General features: G+C 52.0%; 1 protein-coding gene across 1 annotated transcript; it reads right to left on the bottom strand.

Annotated features, from left to right (window-relative positions):
- Positions 1 to 16,248: 16,248 nt before the first annotated feature.
- Positions 16,249 to 22,812, bottom strand: LRFN3 (leucine rich repeat and fibronectin type III domain containing 3). Its single transcript, XM_081107891.1, has 3 exons — positions 22,066 to 22,812; positions 19,210 to 20,646; positions 16,249 to 16,851 (listed from the first exon to the last, which is right to left on the bottom strand). The coding sequence occupies exons 2-3, from the start codon at positions 20,628 to 20,630 to the stop codon at positions 16,395 to 16,397; spliced, it is 1,878 nt and encodes a 625-aa protein (XP_080964017.1). The 5' UTR covers positions 20,631 to 20,646; positions 22,066 to 22,812; the 3' UTR covers positions 16,249 to 16,394.
- Between the last annotated feature and the right edge of the window lie 1,936 nt (positions 22,813 to 24,748).

Genomic DNA, 24,748 nt, shown 5'->3' with positions numbered 1-24,748 from the left:
TCTCTATGCACTGTGAGCACCACAGACACTCAGACACGCCAACTGTCCTCAAAGCCTGGCAGTGGCTCTAGCCCCAGGACCCCCCGTGATGATAGTTGTGGAGCATGGAAGGGTGCATAACTTTTTCTTCTTCAGGTGGAGGAGAAAAAGACACAGAGATGAAGATTGGGGGGCTGGAGGGGTGAGAGAGACAGATGGGTGGGCATGCTGGGTGGTGAAGAGAGGAGTGGAAGAGAGAGAGAGCCTGGGCAATATGGAGCAGGGACATGCAGCCCCAGCTGTTGGGAGAAGAATTGAGAGTTGAAGAGGAAGGAGACACATGATTTGGTGAAGAGAAGAGAAGGGAGGAGGAAGATAGGGGTGGAAATGAAGGTATTGGAGAGGGAAGGCATGGGGGCAATAAATAGAGGTCCCACCATCTAGAAGAGACTCAAAGGCAGCTGAAATGAGGAGGGGGATGGGAAGGGGGGCTCACCAGAATACAGGGATGGGCAAAAATAGGTTTACAGTTGCAATATAAATAATACCATAATTAAAAAATAATAATAGAATAAACTGTCTCACGGACTCACAATTATAAACCTACTTTTGCCCAGCCCTGTATATCCAGAATTCTCACAGTCAAGGCCAAAGCAGTGTCCATGAGTAGAGCAGCTCATGGTGGAGTTCCAGCAACTATGGGTTTTTCTCCAGCACCATCTCCAGGGGCCACATGCTCCTGCCCACCATTGAATAGGTGCCGGTACCCGGGAGGTGGAAGGTGGTGCCATTGAAGGGCATAGAAAGTGCTATAATAGAACCCACCCGAGGAGAGACAGAGGCCTGGGCCCACCCCCACCTGGGTATGGGCCAGGGTTTGTAGGCTACCCAGCCATTGAAGTGGCAGTGGCAGCAGCTGCTGGTTGAAGGGTAAAGGGTTGGGGTTTGAGGTGTTTAAAGGCGCTGCAGTGAGCGGTGGCACGCAGGTGGAGCTGCTCAGCACAAAGCCCACATCGCACACAAAGCCTCAGGCAGCACCCATTGTCCTTATAGCCTGGCAGTGGCTCTAGCCCCTGTGTAAGTGGCTGGGCACTCCAGAGCGCACAGCGTATAGTGTGAGTGTGCGGGGCACAGTGCGCATGCGATAAGGAGTAGAAATGGAGGGTTACTGGCAGCAAGTAGCTGCTGGAATCTCACGGCTCACCTCTGGGGCTAGGACCTGGCATGGGGCCTTGCAGGGGTGAGAGCTGGAAAGCTCCGACTTGGGCAGAGCTGAAGCTTGAACCTTCAGCTAGGGAAAGACCAGGTGGCTAACCCTGGATCACAGGTGCAGCTGGTCTATAAGGGCTTAGGATGGGTAAAGGGTTGGGGGCTTGACCATGAACAGGTCTGTGTCTCTAACGAGGTAAAGGTTGAAGCCGTGGACCATAATCAGGGCTGAAAATTGGGAAGCATAAAAGCTGGGAGCTGGACTTTCATCAGAGCAGGGCTGACACTTTAGAAGAGACAAAGTTGATGGTCTGAATCGTGATGGGATGTGGAGGGGTGGTTGGGGGCTGGTGCCATGAGAACTACAGGGACTAAATTGTGCAGGACTGGGAATCTAAGAACGGGGACTGGGAATCTAAGAACGGGGGTTGGGGTAAGACTTAGGAATTGGGGATTTAGAATTCCTGGATCGAGTCTGAGTATGCCTAGGACTTGGACTGAGAGTGAGGTCTGAAGTTCGGTAAAAAAGCACTTAGAAGTCACTTGATGGCTATGGGAGAAGGATGGGGGAAAGAAGGATGGAGGGGAGAGAATATTCGCATTAGGACCTCCAAGTCTGGTTCTGGAGACCCAAGCATTCAGCTCCTCTTAGCATGCAGACATTCACACCCTCCAACCAAGTGTCTCACCCCGGATCCTGGGGTCTTCACCCCCTAGAATGGATGTTTTCCAGCCCCTAGACCCAGCAGTGTCTGTCTCACAGAGTAAAGTTTCTGTTCTCAGAAACCAGAAATCCCCTTCCCAGAACACAAAAGTCTGGCCCTTGGACACAAGACTGTTACCCTAAACCCTGGAGTCCTTGCTGCCTAGAGGACTTTACCATCCACCAAAGCCAGGAATCTTGCCCAGAACCCAGTGGTTCTAGGCCCAGGGCCTAGAAGTCTCAGCCCCAAGACCCCAAAGCCTGACCTCAGGACCGAGGTGTTCCAGGCCCCAGAACCCAGAAGTCCTGCCCCTACTGTGGAGGAGTCTCCATCTCCAGACCAAGGAGCTTTCCTCCTAGGCCTCAGCAGCCTCTCCCCCAAAACCCAGAGGCTGTCCCACCCCAGGGACCTGGAGCCCTGCCCAGGAATTGGCTCCAGAATCAACAAGTGTCACCCCTAAGTCCTATAATCCCCTTCCCCAGCAGTCCATTGCCCTTTCCCTCTACGGCTCACTCATGGAAGCCAGCCTGGAATCTCCAGGAGTCGATAGTGACATCCAGGTGCTGACAGGCATACATACCTGAAGGGATACAAAAAGTGAAGGTCAGTAGTTGGGGAAGGGGCAGATCCAAGCACTGTAGCTAGTCTCGAAGTACATAGACTGCAGCATGTCACAGTGTCTGTTCAGAGCTCCCAGGACAGTACAGGGCCCAGAGTCTCCAGTGGGGATGCAGGATTGGCCCAAGGAAGAGCCCAGAGCAAGGGGAATCAGGTGGCTATAGGGCCCATGTGTGCAAGAAGGCATGCAGGTCAGGACCTCCCACATCATCAGTGAGTCCCCACGTAAGTTGCCACACGGGCCCACCATAAGCTCACAGTAGCCATCGGTCAGTTGCAGAGACAGCACATGCTGCCAGTCGTAGACTAGGCAAAGTGCAGGCAGCTCTTGCTCCAGGCCTGCCTCTGCTCATAGTTCCAAGCTGCAGAAGTACAACAGCAACCATTGGTCACTCAGGATCACTGGCATCTGCAGCTGCTGCTGGTTCATGTGCAGGGGTGATTCAAGAACTGGAGTCACCAGAAAGGCTGCATTCTTGAGCATCTGAGGAGGGGTAAGGGGTGAAAGCTGAGGGGTTGGATGTTGGGATGCTGAGGGAGTGGGGGCTTTAAGGATCTAGAAGTTCTCACTCTCATCCACTAACCAGGAGACTTGTTTCCAATACCCAGATGTGTCCTCATGCAAAATGCAGAGGCCTTCCTTGCAAGAATTCAGATAAGTAATTCCACTAAGGATCTAGGAGTGTCCCTTCCAGTTAATAGGAGAGCCTTCAGCCAGGACCCAAAGGTTTTTCCCCAGATTGCCACTTCTCCCAGTCCATGATTTCTTGCCTTGCCTTGCCCTGCCTTCCCTTCTTTTCTTTCTCCTCCTCCTCCCCCTCCTCCCCCTCCTCCCCCTCCTTCTCCTCCTCCCCGTTCTTCTTCTTCTCCTTCTTCTTCTTCTTCTTCTTCTTCTTCTTCTTCTTCTTCTTCTTCTTCTTCTTCTTCTTCTTCTCCTCCTTCTTCTTCTTCTTCTTCTTCTTCTTCTTCTTCTTCTTCTTCTTCTTCTTCTCTCTCTCTCTCTCTCTCTCTCTCTCTCTCTCTCTCTCTCTCTCCTTTTTTGTGCCACACTCACCCAGAAGGTTCCTAGCCTGTCTTTTACTCTCTCCTTCACTGCCTCCACTCTGGTCCAACCTCCATTATCTCCTGCCTGGACTATTGCAGCAGCTTCCTCACTGGTCTTTCAGTGCTTCTTTCACAAGCCTTATAGCCTGTGCCTCACGTGGCATCCACAGGAATCTTGTTAACACCCAAGTGAAATCTCATCCCTATTCTACACAAAATTTCTCCTTGGCTGCCACCAAAAAGCCAAAGTTGTTGCAAGAGCCCACATGACTGTCTGTACACAATGTGACCCCCATTGTCTCTCCCTCTGCTCTGTACCACAATCCTGCCACTTCCACCTGGACTTGTTGTTCCTCTAACATGCCTGGCAGATTCCCACTTTAGGCACTTGCTGTTCCCTCTGCCTGGAATGCTTATTTCTCAGATAGCCACATAGCTCTCTTCCTCACCTCCTTTAAGTCTTGGCTTACGTTTCATCTTCTCAGCAAGGCCCTCCTATTGAAACCTGCACTCTCAGAAATCCTGATCCCACTTTCCCTGCTTTATTTTTTTCTCTTTAGCATATATCATGCTCTAACATACTATATAATTAACTTATATTTATTATTTATCTCTCTCCACTAGAATATAAGCACTGTGAAAACAAGGATTTTGTTTGTCTTGGTCACTGACATAGTGTCAGTGTCTTGAACATAATAATAAAACATCCCTTAATCGATGAAGGAACTCAGGAATGTAAGGTCCCTAGGAGATGGGGGTCCATGTTGGGGAGAGTAAAAATCTGGAGCCCTGAGAATTTGAGGGTACTAGACATCTGGAGTAGAGGCTGCTGGATGCTGGGGAGCCATAAGAGCACTTGGGAAACTCCTAATTCCTGAGTGGCAGGTTAAGCTCCTAAGAGGTATAGAGGGGAGGATGAAGCACCATGGGTTTATGCACCATACAGTTTCTGAGCTTTCCAAATATTAATTCATTTAGCCCTCACTGCAGCCTTATGAGCTAGGTCTTTTTATCATCCCAGTTTCACAGATTAAGAAACTGGGGCCCAGAGAGGTTAAATAATTTTCCCACGGTTATATAGCTAACCAATGACCAAGCTGATATTTAAACCCAGGCCATCTGGGCTCCAGAATCCATTGCCTTTATATAGTGGTGCTGAGAGGTGGCTTAGTACATCCATAACCTCTATCTAGCAATCGCATTTAAATACAGTTTAGCCCACACAACCATCTACCCCTAAGTCTTCCCTGAGAAGAAATTTGGGACATGCCAGTGGCTGCATGTGGTCCTAGGATACATCCAAAGCTCAGAAAACTTGGAGGTTCCAGATGCCAGTGTTAGGAGCAAACACTCTTCATAGGACATGATGAGCTGACTCTGTTCCAAGTGCCTCTCATATGTTAACTCATTCTCACCTCACACAAGCCTGATGAGGTAGGTGCTAGAGATCCACAACCCCCAAATGCAAAAGTGGTCTGAAGACTGAAACACATTGTGTGGATCTGATATTAAAACTTAATTGGCGGAGAACCAAGATGGCGGCATAAGTAAACACCGGAGATTGCTGCCTCGCACAACCACTTCAAAAATACAACTAAAAGACGGAACAGACATCATCCAGAACCACAGGAAGGCTGGCTGAGTGGAAATTCTACAACTAGAAGGAAAGAGAAAAGCATACCGAGACTCAGAGGAGGCGCGGTGCGGAAGTAAAATACTAAGGTGCGGAGGTGCATGCGGAGAGGGCTGGTGGCTGAGGTCACGATTGTCTTTTTCAATTGGGAGGGAGTCTCAGGCTCTGAGCTCCAGTTCCGGGCGAGTCTCTGGGGACCCAGACTCATATGGGAGAAACGGGACTGTCTGGCATCGGTCGGAACTTGAGGGCAGCTTTCTCTCGGAGGCACACGCAGTGATTGCCGGGGGCCTCTGAGGACAGGACTGAGAGCAGCCATACTGCTCACTCCGCCCGCCCAGTTGATCCCCTGGGGGTCCGCCCCCACTTTTGCATATGAAAGGCCCAGCCCTTTGTAATCTGAAAATTACTTAACAAACTGCAGCTGCCCAAGGCCCCAGGGCAACTTGCATTGCTTTACAGATGGCTTCTGCAGGGTAGCCTCAGGCAGAGGCTAGATTAGCACCTCTTTAGATCCAAGAGCCAGTGTACCCAGTGGTCAGAGTGGGACTATCCAATTATAACTCTGCAGATCCATAAGGGATACACTCAGGGGGCAGACTCAGTGAGCACCAAAGCCCCACTGAAGCAAGTCTTGCCCCAGAAGGGTTTCTTCAGCACAGAAGTTCTCCCACTGCAGACACAGCTGATTCTCACAGCCAATTGGCCTGGAGGTCAAATCCTCCCAGTATTACCTACAATCAAGGCTTAACTACAATAAGACTGTGCACAAAGCCCACAAGGGGGTGCACCAAGAGTGTTTACCTCAGGTAATTGGGGAGGCTGAGCCACTGGGCCCTAGAGGACACTTAGCACAGAAAACCACTTTATCAACACAGGGAAGCATAAAAAATGCGGAGACAAAGAAACAGGACACAAATGACAGAAATGGAGGAAAGCAAAATACTGGATATAGAGTTCAAAACCACACTTTTAAGGTTTTTCAAGAACTTTCTAGAAACTGCCGATAAATGTAGTGATATCCTCAAGAAATCTAGTGAGACCCTCAATGTTGTGATAAAGGACCAACTAGAAATTAAGCATACACTGAAATAAAGGATATTATGCAGAGTTCCAACAGCAGACTAGTGGATCGCAAGAATCAAGTCAAAGATTTGAAATATGAAGAAGCAAAAAACACCCAACCAGAAAAGCAAAATGAAAAAAGAATCCAAAAATATGAAGATAGTGTAAGGAGCCTCTGGGAGAGCTTCAAGCGTACCAACATCCGAATTATAGGGTTGCCAGAAGAAGAGAGAGAACAAGATATTGAAAACCTATTTGAAGAAATAATGACAGAAAACTTCCCCTACCTGGTGAAAGAAATAGACTTACAAGTCCAGGAAGCGCAGAGAACCCCAAACAAAAGGAATCCAAAGAGGACCACACCAAGACACATCATAATTAAAATGCCAAGAGCAAAAGACAAAGAGAGAATCTTAAAAGCAGCAAGAGAAAGAAACTCAGTTACCTACAAGGGAATACCCATACGACTGTCAGCTGATTTCTCAACAGAAACTTTGCAGGCCAGAAGGGAGTGGCAAGAAATATTCAAAGTGATGAATGCCAAGAACCTACAACCAAGACTACTTTATTCAGCAAAGCTATCATTCAGAATTGAAGGTCAGATACAGAGCTTCACAGATAAGGAAAAGCTAAAGGAGTTCATCACCACCAAACCAGTATTAAATGAAATGCTGAAAGGTATCCTTTAAGAAGAGGAAGAAGAAGAAAAAGGTAAAGATACAAATTATGAACAACAAATACACATCTATCAACAAGTGAATAAATAATCTGATGAACAGAATGAACTGGTGATTATAATAGAATCAGGGACATAGAAAGGGAATGGACTGACTATTCTTAGGGGGGAAAGGGGTGTGGGGGATGCGGGAAGGGGCTGGACAAAAATCGTGCACCTATGGATGAGGACAGTGGGTGGGGAGTGAGGGCAAAGGGTGGGGTGGGAACCAGGTGGAGGGGAGCTATTGGGGGGAAAAAGAGGAACAAATGTAATAATCTGAACAATAAAGATTTAATTTAAAAAAAACTTAATTGGCAGCAAAAACTGACCTGAGTTTATGTGTAGATATTTATAGTCTTGATTTATTCCACTTAATGTGAATATTCAGATATTTCACTGCAGAGATATTAACATTTGTGATTATATAACACCCATGGGCAGTCTTATATAAAATATGCTATTTGCATGATATGACCATTTGAAATTACAAAATCCAAAATGCACCTGGCCCTAATCATTTTAGATATAGGACTGTGGACCTGTATATTGCCTCCATTTTAGAGATGACAAAAATGTGGTACAGAAATGGATGGAGTTTCCAGGATTCCATACACTATGATTTATACCGAGACAAAACTGAACTCATATGTCATAGCAGTGATGATGATGCCAAAAATGTGCATTGTGACAAACTGCATGGGGTATTTCCCTCTAGAGCAGGAGACCCACAGCTGGAAGGCAGGGGAGCCACTGGGTTTGGTGAGGGCAATGGCTCAGCATGTAAGTACAGTGGCCAGGCACAAAGACAGCGGCAGGGGGCCGTCACAGGGGATACCTACTGGGCCTCTGGGCTACCATACATCTACACTGGGAATGAGGTGGGATGATTGCATGGGAAGTTTTTTTGTTGTTGTTGTTAATCTTCACCTGAGTTTTTTTTTCCCCCATTGATTTTTAGAGAGAGTGGAAGTGAGGGAGGAAGGGAGGGAGCAGGAGAGAGAGGAGAGAGAAACATTGATGTGAGAGAGACAAATTAATTGATTGATTGCTTCCAGCATGTGCCCCCTCCGGCTGGAGATGGGACCTGTAACTCAGGTAGATGCCCTTGACTGGGAATAGAACCTTCGACCCTCTGTGCATGGGACTACACTCTAACCCACTGAGCAATGCTGGCCAGGCCTGCCAGCGAAGATTTTGAATGGAGGAGGGACAAGACTTGCATTTAAAAACGATCTCTCTGGCTGCTCTATGAGCAAATGAATATAAAGTTTTATGTTCTCCTACCCTGATCCCCAGGAATCTCTCTGCTTACCTCAGGACTCTCTTGGGCCCCAGGGCTGCTCACCTACCATCAGCTTCCCTATGCCCTGCACATCCACAGGCGGTGCATGGCGCAGTGGCTATAGGCCACTTCTGCCCAGGAGAAGCCCTGAGCCAGGGCTTTGGTCAGAATGCTGTCAGTGAGGCAGCTGAGAGCCAGAGGGAAGGAGACGCCAGCGCTGGTCTGACAGCGAATCCCGGTCCAGGAGCCAGCACGTCCACGTTGGAAAAGCACGGCTGCGCGAGCCCACCTAGGGCATGAGCGCGAAGTAGGGATCATAGGCGATGCCGCCACGGGTTGAGCTATAGCCAGGAAAAGCACTTGCACGCAGGCGGAGGAATGCATCACCAGAGAGCGCAGCAAGGCGCCAAGGCCTTGGGCGCCATCTCCCTCCCCAAAACGCAGGCTGCCCGGGATGCCAGCTGGAACATACACAAGGTCTCTGGCTGTGGATGAGGAAGACCGGCAGGCACGGACGGGGGCACCGTGTAGACGTAGCTCCAGCAACCCTGTGGCAGCAATTATTTGGACTCGTGGCTACAGCCTTGTCTCCCGCTTGCAAACAATTGCGGCAGCCATCCGCGCGAGAGCCTAGCAAATCTGCGCTCTGCACCTGCAGCGTCTGGGAGCCCAGGATGCATGAGGAGTGGCCTGCGGGCAGCGTGCTGGACTGCGTCCAGCAGGACTGGTACGGGAGGCGGGAGGCACCGGTGTGTGGGCCGAGCGCGGGCCACCCTGGCAAACTCCTATGCCAGTCGTGGGGCTGCCAGGACGGCGTCACCATCGTGTAGCGACTGTCCCAACAGGCTGCATGGAATTTGCTAGCGCTGTGTCCAGGGAGGCACGCCCAGCCCGCACGCGCTCTCGACGCGGTCACTCCGACCCATCGAGACACAGCTAGGCGCACCCTGCTGCCAGCCGCGCTGCGAGCCCCTCAGTTCCAAAGCGCAAGGTGGGTGCACCAACGCAGTCGCCCTGGCCGCAGGCTCAGGCGCGGTAAGGGCGGCGCCACCACCGGCTGCGCGCTGTCACTTAGCACCGCTATCAATTGCGGTGGCGACTTGTACTACGGGAAGTTGAGCTTTTCCCAGCCTTCTCCTCCAAGATGGCCAGGATGAAGTGATGGCCTTGCAAACTCATAAACGCAGCGGTCGGGCCTGAGGAAACCGGGAGAGGAGAGAAGGATCCGCATAATCAGGTGGATTTTGAGGCCAAATACATCAGGTTCTAATTCTGACCCTGCCACTCTCTAGCCAGGTGAACGTGGGCAAAGTACTTAACTTCTCAGGACCGCAATTGTCTCATCTATAAAAGGGGGTGTTAGCACACCCTTCACAGAGCTATGGGAAGATTAGATGATGTATGTAAAGGGCATGGAACGATGTCTACTATATAAATATTAGCTTAAAATAGAGTCACTTCCTTTAGACCATTCATCCCAGAAAGACCTGCCTGGTCTTCCCACAACCAGTTTGCTAAGTCCTCTGCCCCAGAATCTGCCAATATAGTCCCTTGTCACAGCTGGCCAGGGCCCTGTCCCAGGAAGCTCCACTGTGGCCAATTCCCTGCTACAGATCCAAGCCAGGCAGCCCCCCAACCCCAGACGGGCACAACCAGTCCACATCCAGACCAGCTCACCAGCGTTCTGTGTCTCCCTGGACCACTCACTGCACAGGAAACTCAGGGCTCAGCAGGGCAGGTGTGAGGGCAACTATGGCCGGGTGCACAGATACTGGGTCATCAATGTAGTTTCTCCTGCCAGCCTGCTCTCCAGCTCTCCCACTGCAGGACCAGAGGGAAGCACAAGAGGAGTCCCAGAGAAGGGCTCCACCATGGAGTCTAGGGGAAAAGGCAAGGCTTGGAGTCTCACCTGCCCAGAGCTGGGCTGAGGCCAGGCACATTGTGGGGCATATATAGTCTCAGGTGTCTGGGTCTGGCCCTCAGCACACTCCCTGGGCTTGTACACAGATGTCCCCATCAGCGGGGCAGGGGGGAAGGGGAAGGGAGGGACAGAGAGAGGAGAGGAGAGAGACAGTTATGAGGGAGAGACAGAGATGAGCAGAGACACTAAAAAAGAGGAAAAACACAAGAAAATTATAACGAGATGGAGAGATGGGTGTGGGGAGAGGGACAGACAAGGTAAGGAACAGAGAAAAAAAATAGTGAGGGAGAGACATAAAGACCAAGAGAGAGACGAGGAAGAGATTTCTTCAGAAAAGGGCCTTTGAGTGTGGAGGACATGATTGTGTTTGGAGGGAGAAGGGTCCAAGTTTGAGAGAGAAAGTTATGAATTAGGATATTAAAGGGGGCAAAGCAAGAATACCATGGGTCCTAAGAGGAGCAGACTCCTGAGCCCGCTGCAGAGGGAGAGGCTTCAGGCTTGAAGTTCTGGGGTCCTGGGGAGGTGTGGGCAAGGAGCCGGGACTCCTGACTCTGAGAAAGCAGGGGAATGGAGACTGACTTGTGTCTGAGGGAACAGGGGACTAGGGACCCGAACGCCTTAGGTCATGGAAATGACTGGAGACAGAGGCAAAGACATCACCTGCGGAGGTCTGGAGGATTTGGGGTGGAGCTCCCCAAGAGAAGACAATGGCTTCCATATCACTCCATATCAGTCTGAACTGGAGAACAATGGACCTTCATGGAGGGTCCGGGAAGATCCATGGAGGAAGGACAAAGCTGGTTCCAGACAGGGAAAGGCAAGGGACCTTGGATATATTTTTCAGCCCCCTCCTCCCCTAGGACCTAGGAGCCTGCACTCCCTAGTCCCCTTTCTCCCCAGAACCCTTGCCTTTGGTAGGAGGAGTAGGAGAGAATTCAAGCAGGAACTGACTTTCTTACAATAGCTTCATTTCTCACCTGCTTAAGATCCTTCCCAGGCACCTCAGGTTTGGGAAAAAGCTAAGGCCAGCCTAGGACCTAGTGGGTGTGAGATACCTAAGGGGTTAGGAGAGGGGCCAGTTCTTGGGACAGAGATGGTAGAGGTCATCGGCAGAGAAGGAAATCAAGGCAATGATGTACGTGGGGATGGGGGTGATGCCCCAGAAAGGAGCGGAGAAGCAGGAAGGGGTCAGTTCCCAGCCCTGGGGCCACAGCATTTAGGGCTGTGGATGAGGAGGAGGTTCCCAAAGAACTGATATTTTTCCAGAGGACTGGGGAGAGGGAAGTACACCCTAGGGGTTCCACAGAGTCGAAGCCAGAATGTACCCAGAATAAGTTATTTGAAGTCTCACTTTTATACTCTAAATTCTTGCCAATTTTGCATTCACCTCAATTAGTCTATCCATGAGTACCCAAATAAAAAGATTTTCAAGTGCTTACCAGTGACACCCTTTAACCTACCCTTGTGTACCCTCCTCCCAGCCTCAACAGTGAAAATCTTCAAATGAAAAGGAAGTTGTGGGTTCATCCTGTGGTTTTGGGGTCTCCCCAGACAGTACCCTGGTACATTGGGGTGTTTGTCACCCAAGCATTCACGGCTCTTCATAAGGCTGTCCACAGCAGCCAGACACTCCCAACTCCCTCCACAGGCAACTGAGCCCCCCACTCCAAACTTGTTCTTTGCTGTGTGTCCTCAGCCACTCTCCCCACTGTAGCCAGATGGATCTTTCTAAAGTCTGAACCTGACACTGTCCCTCCCCATGACTCCCCAGTGCCCTTGGCATAGAGTCACAGCTCCTCAGCCTGGCAGCTGGTGACTGCCTCCTTTGTGAGCTCAGCTGTCACCATCCTCCTTCTCCCATGCTTTGCTAGACAGAACTTTGGCCAGCTCTTCAAGTATACAATCCTCTGTCCTCCTTTCTTGTCTTTTGCACACAATGTTTTCTCTCCTTGGCTTTCTTTGTATATCCCTTTCTTCCCCTGGCCCTCTTTGTATATCCTGCAAGTGTGCAAGACCCAGTGCAAAATGAAAATGTGGAGTATCTTATTCAACAATCATTAAGAATTTCACAATGGTGATAGCAGGTCATTCAACCAAGCACAGGGTCCTTCTGAAAGTGGGGCTTTGTGTGACTGCACAAATCACACTGCCATGAAGTCGGCCCTGCCTTCAGGAAATCTTGGACTCTTCCCAACTCCCATCCCAGGCTGTTAGGAGCCCCTTCTGGACTCCCAAAGTTCCTTGAGCTTAAACAGGTCCTAATCATTCTCACTTGTGCTTCCCCTATCCCAGCCCTGGCCACTCTGGGCTGTCATTTTTTTCATATCTATTTCCTCCACTGGACTGGAACTCAGTGAGGACAGGGTTTGAGGCCATGTTGGTCACCGCTGTATCATTCTCAGTACTACTCTACACAAGTCAGGGCAACACCGAGCATTGATATCTATTCTTGCTTTTGTGTGGCATGAAACGGCACAGGCACCAGAAAGGAATCAAAGGCAGGAGCCATGCTCAGGTTCAACCCAGAAGAGAGGACCCCTTTTTCTGATTCTCCCACATATGTGTCCATGTAAAGAGCTGCAAAAACTTGGCATGAGCTGAGGCCTTGCAAGGGATCACAAGTATGCCCAGACACTCCACCTGTGTTGGATTAGCTGCACCCCAACACATGGGTTGGATTGGGCAGCACACAGAGTCCTGGTATCAGGACTAATCACTTGAAGAAATGTTCCAGTATCGTGGCACTTTGGCACCAGGAAAGCTGGTTTCAAAAATGTGCAGGGCATTTCAAAGCCAGAGGGGGATGGGCAGTGGAAGGAGTAGCACTCCCTGAGCTCAGGAAATTGGTGGACTCGGCTAGGCAGTGTTGGACAAGCTACATTTTAACTTTATATTCTAGATCAGCGGTTCTCAACCTGTGGGTCACAACCCCTTTGGGGGTCGAATGACCCTTTCACAGGGGTCGCCTAAATACATCCTGCATATCAGATATTTACATTACGATTCATAACAGTAGCAAAATTACAGTTATGAAGTAGCAACGAAAATAATTTTATGGTTGGGGGTCACCACAACATGAGGAACTATATTAAAGGGTTGCAGCATTAGGAAGGTTGAGAACCACTGTTCTAGATACATGTGACCATTTGTCCACTTGTATTGTTTCTGCATAGGGGTGGGAGATGGTCCAGGCATCCTGTGAAGGAGCCTACGGGGGTACCATGCTGGAAGGACCAGCCTACTCCTATGTACCTCCTTCTATCCTCCCTGCTTCCAAACATGTAATAAGCTACCACCAGGTGTGTCCCCCTTTTGGGCTCACATTTCCTGTGTTCACATCCCCCACAACCACCCACAGCCTCTGCCTTGCAGAGTCTTGACCCACTGTTTGCCTGGTACTTGAACGCGGAAAAGGTCATTAATTCCTATGCCTCAGAGAGGCCAGCTCCCCCATGTAAGGAATGGATCTTTCTTCCCCAGTCTCAGCAATCTTGCCTGAAAACCAGGTAGCTGGACAGTGATCCAGACTATCCTCACTTGCATAGGGGATGGAGGCTTCTGGTGAAGTAGTCTCAAATCTCTCTGCAATCCATCCACTCAGGCCCCACGCCTTCTGCTTGGACCATTACACTAGCCTCCTCCCTGGTCTCCCTGCTTTACTTTAGTTCCCACATGCAAACAGACCTGCCACTGGAGTTTCTTTCGGATTAGAAAGGACAACTCTCCTCACTGCTCAAGACCCTCCGATGGCTTCTCATGCCGCTTAGAATAAAACCCAGACCCTTCCCAGTAGCCTACAGCAGCCTGCATCACCTGTCCCCTTCTTACTCTCAAGTCTCAGCACGGCATCACTTCCTTTTCCCCACCATACTCCTTTCAGCCCCCTTCCCTCACCATGCATCCCTCAGCTCCTGAACTTCTGTACATGCTGTTCCATTTGCATGGAATGCCCTTTCCATCCCCTGTGTAGTTAACTCCAACCTGATCATGCTTCAGGTCTCGCTGAGGCATCACTTCTTCCAGGAAGTCTCCCTCAACCTCTCTTCCTGGGCCAGGTCCCCTGGCTGCAGGTCTCACGGTTCCATGGATCCCTGCATGGCCCCACTTGTCACCACCGATGCTTACACTTGCTTTTGTGATTATTTAACATTTGTTTCCCCACCCGATGGTGAGGTAAATGAGGGCAGAACAGGCCTGTATCTGTTCATTATTGAATCCCCAGCATGTAGCACAAGTAGGCACGAAGTAACTTAGTATTTTAAAAACAGGGTTGAGGAACAGTGCACTCTGGCTCCCCCTCATGGCAGCAACTGGTCTAGGTATCCAAACCTGCTCCTCCCTAGGCCTTTTTCTCAAGATACCTCACTGCCCCTGATGGCTGCTCCTGGCCTCAGCCACCAGAGGATAAAAAAAGGAAGGACCTAACGATGCTGCTGGAGGACTTGGGAGTCAGGCCAGATCCCTGGGACCCAGGTGTTCCATGGCCAATGGAAAGTCATTTCCAAGACCTACACCCACCCACAAAGCTGTGGCGCCCCACATGAGAACGGCCAGTCTGGTCTTGGGCCCACTTCACCCTGCTCCTCACATCAGCATCACTCCAGAGAATACTGATAGGACCCAAGGTCCCTCCACATCTCTGCCTCTGAACCCACCAAAGAGTAGCTTGAGATCAAGGAGCACTATTCCTCTTCCTGCTAATCCCATTCTGGGATCTCCAGTGAGGCCTGATATTTCCAAGGCCCAGGGTTTGGTCCTCCGAACCTCTTAGTATCTGAGGGGAGCCTAGGGCAGTTCAAGACAGTGAGGACCAGCCCTGGAGAGATGTGCAGAAAGGTCCAGATCAACCTGAACCAGGCTCTAGGCCCACAGAATGGCAGGTCTACACTCCCTCTCTACACGTTCTTACCTCCTACTTCCAAATCAGCTGAGTCTGGCATCTGTCCAACTGAACCCCTAACACTACTCTCACGGCAGCCTTGATATCATTAAACACAAGAATAACTTGGGTCTGACTTGCCCAGTTTGCTTCTATGTCCCTCCACCTGCTGCTCCTGTTTAGTCTAGGCTTTTCGTTGTCTGTCCCTTAGACATGAAAAGTCCAGAGGCCAAGGCCCCCTGACTATCACCTCTGGATGCCCTCTGGGTACTCCACATCCACCAAGTCCCACTGGCTTTGGCATCTTCCCCAAATCTGCCCCTTCTCCCTGGTCCAGTATCATAGCAGCTCCGGTGTCCCTCCCTTGGCCAGAGCCCTGGGCCTCATCCTGGACACTTCCCTCCCCTGTGGTTCTTCAGCTCCATAACTCAGCCACTCAAGTTTCCTGAATGTCCCCTCACCCAACCCAACTGCCTTCCCCAGCCCCACCCTCCCTGATCCAGTCTTGTCCTTACTCACACAGGTCCTTACCCTGGCTGCCCCCCGGGCTCCTTACATCAGTCTTCCCCTCTGGTCCACCTTCCCCATGGCAGCTAGAAGGGTCTTCCTAAAGCCCAAACCTGACGCTGTCCTCCTCTGCATTAAATCTTCCATGGCTTCCCAATACTGTCCGGCCAGAGTCTGAGCTCCTCCGCCTGGAAAGCCTGGACCCTGCTCACCCCTCCTACCTCTCCTCTATCACAGCACCCCCAATGTCTGGCACTTACGAAGCCCCCGGTTGTACTGTGCCCTCTGCCTGGAACACCCTTCCCTCTGCTCTGGGCCAGTTATCTCCTTCAGAGAGAATTCTCAGGTCCCATCTCTCTTCCAGGAAGCTCTTCCTAGGCTGAGTCAGGCCCCTTTCCTGGGCTCCCACAATCTCCCAGGCTTCCCTCATGACCACATCTCTGATCACTGTCTGAGGGCAGAGCTGGGGCTGTCAGAGTCGCCACAGCATCACCCATCACAGGACGTGCTCAGAGACAACGCTCAAGGAATGTCTGTTGACTAAATGGATGACCATCCTCAGCCACATCCAGGGACCTTGGACAGAACTAGGTAGATCTCTCCCCAGAAGAGGCATCCCCAGCTCCAGGCCCTGCGTGATCCTCCCAACTCCCACAGACAGAGACAAGGGCAAGGGCCCAGGCCCAAGCTTAGAAAAATAGGACTTTCTTGTTGTGCCCCTCAGTGCCCCTGACACCCTCCCCATCAGAGTTTTAAAAACCGTGAACAATTTGGTGAGTCTGAGGCCAGGTCCCACAGGGTGCTTAGGTCCTGCCACCCCTTGGTGGGCATGAGGCTAGGGTCCTGTGGGTTCGTGACTGGGCCCCCAGGGCTCACAGTCCAGCTGGACCATGGTATGGGCCCTCGGTGCGGAGGGCTCAGGAGCAGATGGGGCCTGTGTGGTGCCGTTGGTCTGGGAGCAAACGCTGCTGACGGGTGCGGGTGCCTTGGCCTTGCCGGGGGGCTGGCCACCGTGCACCTTGTAGCGCATAAGCAGAACGAAGATGAAGACCAGTACTGAGGCCACGATGACACCACCCAGCGCGATGATCATGGTGCCGCCCAGGAAGGGTGCATGCGGGACCCCGCAGGGTTGCAGTGTGGGCTCTGTGGAGAAGCGAGCGCAGCCAACAGGCCGTGTAGCTGTCAGCCCCGTGGTGCTGTCCTCATACACTGCTAGCACGCACAGATCATAGGTGCGGCCGGACGCCAGGTCTGTCAACAGGAAGGATCGGCTGTCGGCTGAGATCATCCTGGAGGGACAGGCAGGTAGAGGTCACTCCAGCTGCCAGCACCCAACCTGCACTCCATCCCCGCCCTCCCGTCCAGAGAATTTCTCCCCAGATCAGCTGTTGCATTTCACTCTAACCTCTGAATTCCCTCTAACCACTGCTGGAATTCTCTCTAGTCTGACACCCAGTCAGTGGCCTGACTGATACGCCTCCAGTCTGTCAGCCAATTTTACCTCAGCCCACCGTCTAATTTTACTGTCACATTCCTCTCAGATCCCCCAGTTTGATCTTCCTTTAGTCCCCAAGCTCAAATTCCCTCCAGTGCCACTGCCCCGTTCCCCTCTGCTCTGCTGCCTAGTTTCACTATCACCTCACTGCCCAATTTCTCTGTGGCCCACTGCTTAAGTTCTCCCAGTCCTGTTTCATTTTATACCCAGCTGCCTGATTTCCACCCTGTACTGCCAGCCCAATTTCCCACCAGCCTGCAACCGAAGTTCCCTCTAACTTTGCTGCCCAATTTTGCTCCACTCCACCACTTAATTTCACTCTGGTCCCCCCACCCTAATCTCCCCTACCTCACTGTCTGAGTTCCTTCAGTCCTTTACCCTATTTCCCATCAGGCTACCACCTGAGCTCCTTCCAGCCCTACTGCCAGAAATCTCTTTAGCTCACCGCCCAACTGCATCCTTGCCCTCTGTGAACTCCCTCTAACCCAATTCCCATTTCCTTCTAACCCCATATCCAATTTCCCTCTAATTCCACCTCTCAGTCTCCCTCTAACTTCTGACTTCCCTCCAGCCTGTGCTGATTTCTCTTTGCCTCTAGTGTACAGTTAGATTCTTTCTAATCTAACCACCGGATTCCTCCATATCACTGAGCCTGATTTCCTTCTAACCTGCCAATGAACACCTTCCTAGTCCCATTGTCTTATTATATTTATAACCTGCTTTCCAGTGAGTCCTGTCATCTGATACCATTTTCAGTCACCACTGCTGATTTCTTTCTGTTGCCTTATTTCTTTCCAGCTCTGCCTTCTGATTCTTTTTCTCTCTGTTGCTTAGTTTCCCTAACACCCAATTCCACTATACTACCTTTTGTAGCAGAGCACTCTGTTGGAGATTTAACTTGTTTTATAACGTTTTCTTCTTAAATTGCTTTAATGAGGGAGGTACAGGAAACTCTGTGATTGTCTCTGGGAGGGTGACTATCTAGGAGAGCATTTGTCCCATCCCCTGCCAGGCACAGTGGACAGAATATGTGTGATTTTCAGGTGTGGACCCTCCATGGAATCTACTGAGCACACTGCCTATGAAAGAGAGTGGAATGAGCTTACTAGATTTCCAAGACTGAAAAGGAGATCAAGTGATTATCTCTTGGGGTCCCTGAGGAGGGAAACAGGACCCAGATGCTAGGTTTACAGGTGCAGACCCCAAGTCTTAGGAGGCCCAGTTCTCCGTAGCCAGGACGTGGGGACTGCACCATTGGCTCAGCCTGGCAGTGAGAACAGGGAGCCATCCAGAGCTATCCATGCAAGGCTGGACTGGGTGAGAGGTGTCGGCAGCACCCACGTCAGCGCCAAAACTACAGACCACACGAGGCCACAGCAAATGTTCCAGGTACTCTCCAGCTCAGGGGCAGAAATTACACTGGCCCATCTCTTGGAGTATTTAAGCCCCAGGTTTTGTGTTTGCAACAAAAGAAGAGAGAAGGGAATCCCCAACAGTGGCAAACGGAACATTCCTGCTCACCTAGCAGGTGGAGCTTGAATTAGTTTTAATTTGATTTAGAAAATAAAAAATTGAGATGTTGCATATAAGAACTCCAAATATATGGAGCAGTCCACACTGCACAAACCCAAAGTGAAATCTGTTTAACTTCCTTCCCATTTTCCTTTTAACCTCTGGTCTGAGTGCCTTTGCAGCAGGGCTGACTCATTTCATTTTTCCCATGACCACTGTACCTTCTTGATCTCTTTTTCTTCCTGCAGCCTATCTTGTATCTAGCCCTGTCATCTGGAAACACCTGGTCTCTCTTTTCCTTTACTACTTAAATTTTCTTGTATCTCCCCAAACTTGCCCTTCTCCATCGACTCTTTATTCTTTTGGCCTGGTTACTTTTTACTCTTGCTGACTAATTTCCTTTATATGTTTGTTACTATTACTTTTGCTGCTGTATTTCTTTTTAACACTGCTGACAGATTCCTTTTTACTCTCTCTGCCTGGTTTCTTTTACCTTTGCTGTCTGATTTTCTTTGTAAGTCTGCAGCCTCATTTCTCAGCTGTGTTGCAGCCTGGGTATCAGTAGACATATCTCTAGACCTCCCTCCATTTAACTCCCCCGCCTCCCCGCCCCAAGCTGCCCACTGCCTGGACACTGCACCTGTAGACGAGGATGTCATCGGCTGAGCTGTTATACTGGATCTGGTACATGCGAATGCCTGGGATAGGCCGCTGATCTGGCCACTGGACGAGAGCAGCTGTGGCCCCATGCTCAGTCACCTGGACACCACGGTCAGTAGGGGGCCCAGTGTCTGCTGCCTTGGCGGAGGCGGAAGCAGAGGCAGCAGAAGGTGGGGTGAGGACATCAGGATCCCCGTCCCGCGGGGGGTCACAGCTGGTGCTGTTGGCTAGCTGGGGTGGTGGTGGGGGACCCACGGTTAGTTCAACAGCAGCCGTGGCCTCGCCAGCTGCATTGGCCGCAATGCAGGTGAAGATGCCTCCATCACTCGGCTCAGTGATCAGCAGCTCCAGCGTCCCATTCGGGAAGGCGCGAGCGCGGCTCGAGTTGCCCAGCAGCCGGCCCTGGGGTGATACCCAACGCACGTGGGGCTCGGGGTCCCCCACAGCCCGACAGCGCAGGGCAGCTGGCCGACCAGCAGGCACTGCCAGGGGTGGTGAGCGGTGAGTTACCACAGGGGGTTCACACACAAACTCCTCCTCACCCACAGCCCAGAAGTAGCGGCCACCCAGAGCAGGTGGGGAGGCGCAGGCTTCCAGGTCATCCTCCCGCGCCAGCCGCCTCAGCCACACCAGCTCGCAGTTGCAGTGCAGGGGGTTCCCACCGAAGGCCAGCACCAGGGCAGAGGCAGGTGACCCCCGGGGCTTGGCTAGCAGGGGTAGGCGGGAAAAGAGTGGGTCAGGTGGGATGGTGGTCAGGCGGTTGGAGGTCATATCCAGCCGTGCCAACTTGTGCAGGCGGGAAAAGGCGCCAGCAGGCACAGAAGCCAGCAGGTTGTGGTCGAGGCCCAATGTATTGACGTTGCCCAGGCGGCCCAGAGCCTCCCAGGGCAGCTGTTCCAGGTTGTTGTAGGAGAGGTCGAGGTCTTCAAGTGTCTCGGCACAGTCGTCCAGGGCACCAGCTGCCAGGGCTGCCAGCTGGTTGTTGCTCAGGATGAGATGGCGCAAATTGACCAGGCCACGCAGCTGACCCTCGCCCAGTGAGGTTAGCCGGTTACCATCTAGATGCAGAGCACGCAGGGCACGAAGATCAGCAAAGGCACCGGCTGCCACATGGCGGATGGTATTACGTGACAAGCTCAGATGCAGCAGGCCCGTCATGTTGGCCAGGTCACGGCGACGCACAGCCGCAATGAAGTTGTCCGCTAGGCGCAACTCGGCTGCCCTGCGGTCCAGCGAGGGTGGCACAAATAGAAGGCCTGCCCCTGGGCACAGCACACTTAGGGGCAGTGACTGTGTCTGGCAGCGGCAGCGACGGGGACACGGGCTGGGTGTAGCTAGCTGGGGTGGAGATGAGGCAGGGGCCAGCGGCAGCAGGCAAAGGAGCAGCGGGAGGACGGCCATCTCGGGCAGCAGTGGCCTGCAAGGAAGAAGGGAGGCATTAGGGCAGGCTGAGGTCAGAAGAGGGGTACCAGAGGGGGCTGGGGTGGTCCAAGACCAGGAGAAAAGGTCACAATGAGCTAAGAGCAGAAGAGTTGGTTAATGACGGTCAGAGGAAGGGTCAGACATATTAAAAAGCTGGAAAAGATGGTCAAAGACTCAGATGTATCATGGGAGGATAGAGGGAGCAGAAATGAACAAAGATGGTCAGAAGGCAGGGAGGTGATTAGAAATGGCCAGAGATGGTGAGAGAATGGGAGGGTTGGTCAGGGTGGCGGTGATTAGAAGATAAGCAAGAGGGTTTTAGACATAGTCACCAAGAGATGGTCAAGGACGGCTAAAGAGAGAAGAGGTGGTCAGAAGTAGTTGAAAATGACCAGAGAAGAGAGATGGTTAGAGATAATCAAGAAGGTAAGTGGTGGACAAAGAGAGAGGAAGTGGTCAGGGGTGGTCAGATCTAGGAGAGATGGTAAAAGATGGTCAGAAATGGTGACAAGCCAGTCAGGAGGAGAGGACAGCTGGGCGATGGGTGTGAGGAGAGCTCATCAGACAGAGGGAAGGCAGCCAGGGATATTAGAAATGATCACAGAAACAGAGAAGAGAGGTAGTCAGCAAAGGCCAGAGATGGTCAGATGGTTGTCAACCGGCAATTAGGGTCAGGAGTGGGAGGAGGGCAAGAGAGAAAGGAAATGTGGACAGAGGAAGCCGCAGAATAGACAGACAGAAGTGGCTGGAGAGAAGAGTCGTAGACAGAGATGACAAAAATGGTCAGACAGTCAAAGGCCACAGCTGAGAGTCAGAGCCAGAGAGGGGCAAGAGAGCCGATGAAAGATGACTAGAGAGCAGCTAAGATATCAAAGGTGGTCACTGAGTGAAGCAGTAGATAGAGGTGGCCAGAGAGAGAAGCTGTGGACAGGGCTGTGGAGGATCAAAGACAGAAGAGGTGGACAGAGATGGTTACTGAGATGAGTGGTGGCCAGAGGTGGCCACAGAGAGGAGATGTGGACAGAAGTGTCAAAGATGGTCAGAGAGAGGTGGAGAAAAGAAACAGGAGTGGTGGATAGGAGAGGCAGGCAGGAGAGGTGGTTGGAGATGGTCAGACAAGATACATGGTGGGAAGAAGTTAGAAGACCTACTGGGAGTGGGTCACAGACCTAGAGATCCCATCAACTGGGGAAGAGGAGATCAGAGAGGGGCAGGGCTGGCCAAATGTCCAGAGAGTGTCTGAGGCAGAGGAACTGGAGGTAGACCCATGGGTGGGGGTGTCTGTTTCTGGGAGAAACCCTGAGGATTCCCAGGGTACATGGTCCTTACCTACCCCCATCCCCAGCCACAAAGTTCCTCTCTAGTCCCTCCCCATGATGGGAGTCACTGAGAAACTCCCTCCCAATAGCCTTACCTGAGTTGGAAGCGTCCCAGGGAGCAGAGTCTTCAGGCTCCCAGGGGGTCAAAGGTCAGGGCTCTGGAGGGGGTGCTCAGTTGTTCCTTCCTGTCCCCAAGGCCTTTGTAGAGGGACTGTCCTCGTGTCTCAGCTTATATATGTGGTCATGGAGTCTCTAGACCTTGATACTTAGAGTCTCAGATCCCCAAATATTGGGCAACTAGGGTCCAATTTTAGAGACCCAGGCACCCCTTTAGGTTGTTCAGAGTCAGGGTCACCCAGCTCCAGCCTTGGGATGCGAAACAGCCAAATGGAGAGTTTAGGGTCTAAGTCCTAAGTCCAGTCCTGGGGTCTGGTACTGGGGTGCTGGGCACAGTTATTGGGGTTGCTAAGTCAAGTTTTGGAGGTCTCTAGTCCCAGATTTCAGCATTCGGGTTTGCAGCAAGGACTTCAGGCCAGAACTCAGGTTTAGGCCCCTTGGAATGCCAGGGTTCGGATCTTGGAATTTGAGGCCTAAATCTCAGGGTTCGGGTCCCAAGTAGTGGATTCTGGGGGAATAGACACAGGAATCCCATCCCAGATTTCAAGGTCTCAGGCACAGAATTCAGAGTTTAGCTCCATTGGGGGATTTAGATTCCAAATATTGAGGTTCAGGCTCCAAATGTTGGGATCCATATTCCAAGTCTTGGGGCTCAGGTTCCAAATGTTGGGTTCTCAGCGACTGATATTGAGATTCCAGCCCCAGATATTGGTGTTCAGACTCCTGTCTTGGGGTCCCTGTTTCCAGATCTCTGGGTCCAATCTCGGAGTGCAGGCCCCCGATGTCGGGTTGCAGGGTCTGTGGTGCAGGCTACCAGCTTGCTTCCCAGTGTGTGGCGGAGGCTGGCCAGGAGCGAAGGGGTCGGCTGCGGTGGGGGAGGGGACGGCCAGGAAGCCCCGGGGGCCGGGGTGGGGCGAGCAGACCCGGGCACGCCGGGCGAGGGCACCGCAGCGCCGGAGGGGCGCAGGGGGGAGGGGCCGTTCTCAGAGACCCCTCCCCCGCCGGGGCCGGGGCCGGGGCCGGGGCGGGGGCCGGGGCGGGGGCTGGGCAGGCAGGCCGGGCCGGGTGCTCCCGCGGCCTCCACGCCGGGAACCCAGGGCCGCGCGCGCGCCCGCGCTTAAAGGCGCAGGCTCGGCGCGCGCCCGAGCTTAAAGGTGTAGGCTGCCCTCCCGTTTTCAAAGGCGCATCCCCGCCCCCGCCTCCCAGGGAATCGCCCGGGCGTTGCTTGGGAGCAAGAATCCTGGGATACAGACAGAGACACAGAGATAGAGACAGAGACAGAAAATATGGGCAGCCTTCGACTGGGGGACAGAGAGAAGTAGAATGAGAAAGACAGAGACAGAGAGAAAGACACAGACATATTCAAGGAGCGATGGAAATACAAAGAGACACTGAGAGACCCAGAGAGAAACAGAGAGGAGTCAAGGACAAGTCAGAGACTGAGGAAGACAAAGACACAGAGAAAGTCAGAGACATAGTGGGGGGGCTGAGCTGGGCCAACTCAGCTGTGAGGATGGGTATGTGTACGTGTGTGTGTGTGTGTGTGTGTGCCCAGTTCTCATTCAGAGCATTGGCTGTGGCCCTCCATCCCAGAGTCCCTGGCCCCCCAAACCTGTCTCCTTCTGTCCCCTGTCTCAGCACCACCTCTCTGATGTCCTTTCCACAAGTGGAGCTTCCTGACCTGGACCCTGCCCAGCAAACAGGACTGACCTTTCCGGCCAGAGGAGGGACTACTCCTCCCCAAGACTCCTTGCCCTGGCTGCAAAGGGGGAAATCTGACTTCAAGACTGTGCCCTCTGGACTTGGAGCCAGACATCAAGACACACTGACTAGCCCTAGCCGGCGTGCTCAGTGGTTAGAGTGTTGTCCTGTGCACTCAAGGGTCCTGGATTCAATTCCTGGCCAAGGGCATGTACCTCGGTTGCAGGTTCCCTCCCAGCCCCCGATGGGAGCACACGAGGGAGGCAACTAGTCAATGCGTCTCTCAAGTTGATGTCTCTCCCCCCCCCCCTTTCTCTCTCTCTCTCTGTCTCCCACTCCCTCCTTCCCTTCTACTCTCTCTGAAAAGCAATGGAAAAAACATCTCCAGGTGAGGATTAACAAAAAACAACCAAACAAAAAAGATACACTGACCAAATATCCCATGGAAGAAGGAGATAGGAAATGGGACAGAGGCAGGGCCTTGCTAGGTTGACCCAGAGAAGTGTATCCATTGAGTTCCCCTCTCCACTCACATTTATGGCCCCAGAGGACCGACTGGAATTGTACTAACACATGACTCACCAGGACTGGTGTCTGCCTATCCTGATGCTTGTGAGAGGATAGGAAGGGTAATGTGGGGTGTCCCACATGTCTCATGGTGATGGTGTTGCAGGAAGAGGGATGTGGGAAGTGGTCTACAAGCCTGACCTGGGAACGTGGTTATAGTAACAGGGAGGACCTGATCTTTTGAGAGCCCTGGTCTGAAGGGAACACAGCCTTGGCTAAGGCCATGGCCCTAGCCTAGTGGAACCTGGATGGTCATAAACCACCTCTGGGAACCCTCATCTGAGTGGAGGAATAAAGTGACCTTCTTGGGGACAGGGTCACCCACTTTGGCGGCCCTAACTTTGCTGAAAGCTTCATAACAGACTTTAGGCTCCTTCCACTTATGTGTATTGA

Source organism: Myotis nattereri, assembly GCF_964212035.1.
Source record: "Myotis nattereri genome assembly, chromosome: 15".
Lineage (NCBI taxonomy): Eukaryota > Metazoa > Chordata > Mammalia > Chiroptera > Vespertilionidae > Myotis > Myotis nattereri.
Note: the sequence above shows the minus strand (reverse complement) of the source record. Positions and strands in the feature narration are given on the sequence as shown.

Coding starts and splice junctions, on each gene's coding strand:
- LRFN3 (XM_081107891.1), bottom strand. CDS start 20,630: ATGGCCGTCCTCCCGCTGCTCCTTTGCCTGCTGCCGCTGGCCCCTGCC. Junction 16,852..19,209: donor GATGACATCCTCGTCTACAG/GTGCAGTGTCCA, acceptor CTGTCCCTCCAG/GATGATCTCAGCCGACAGCC.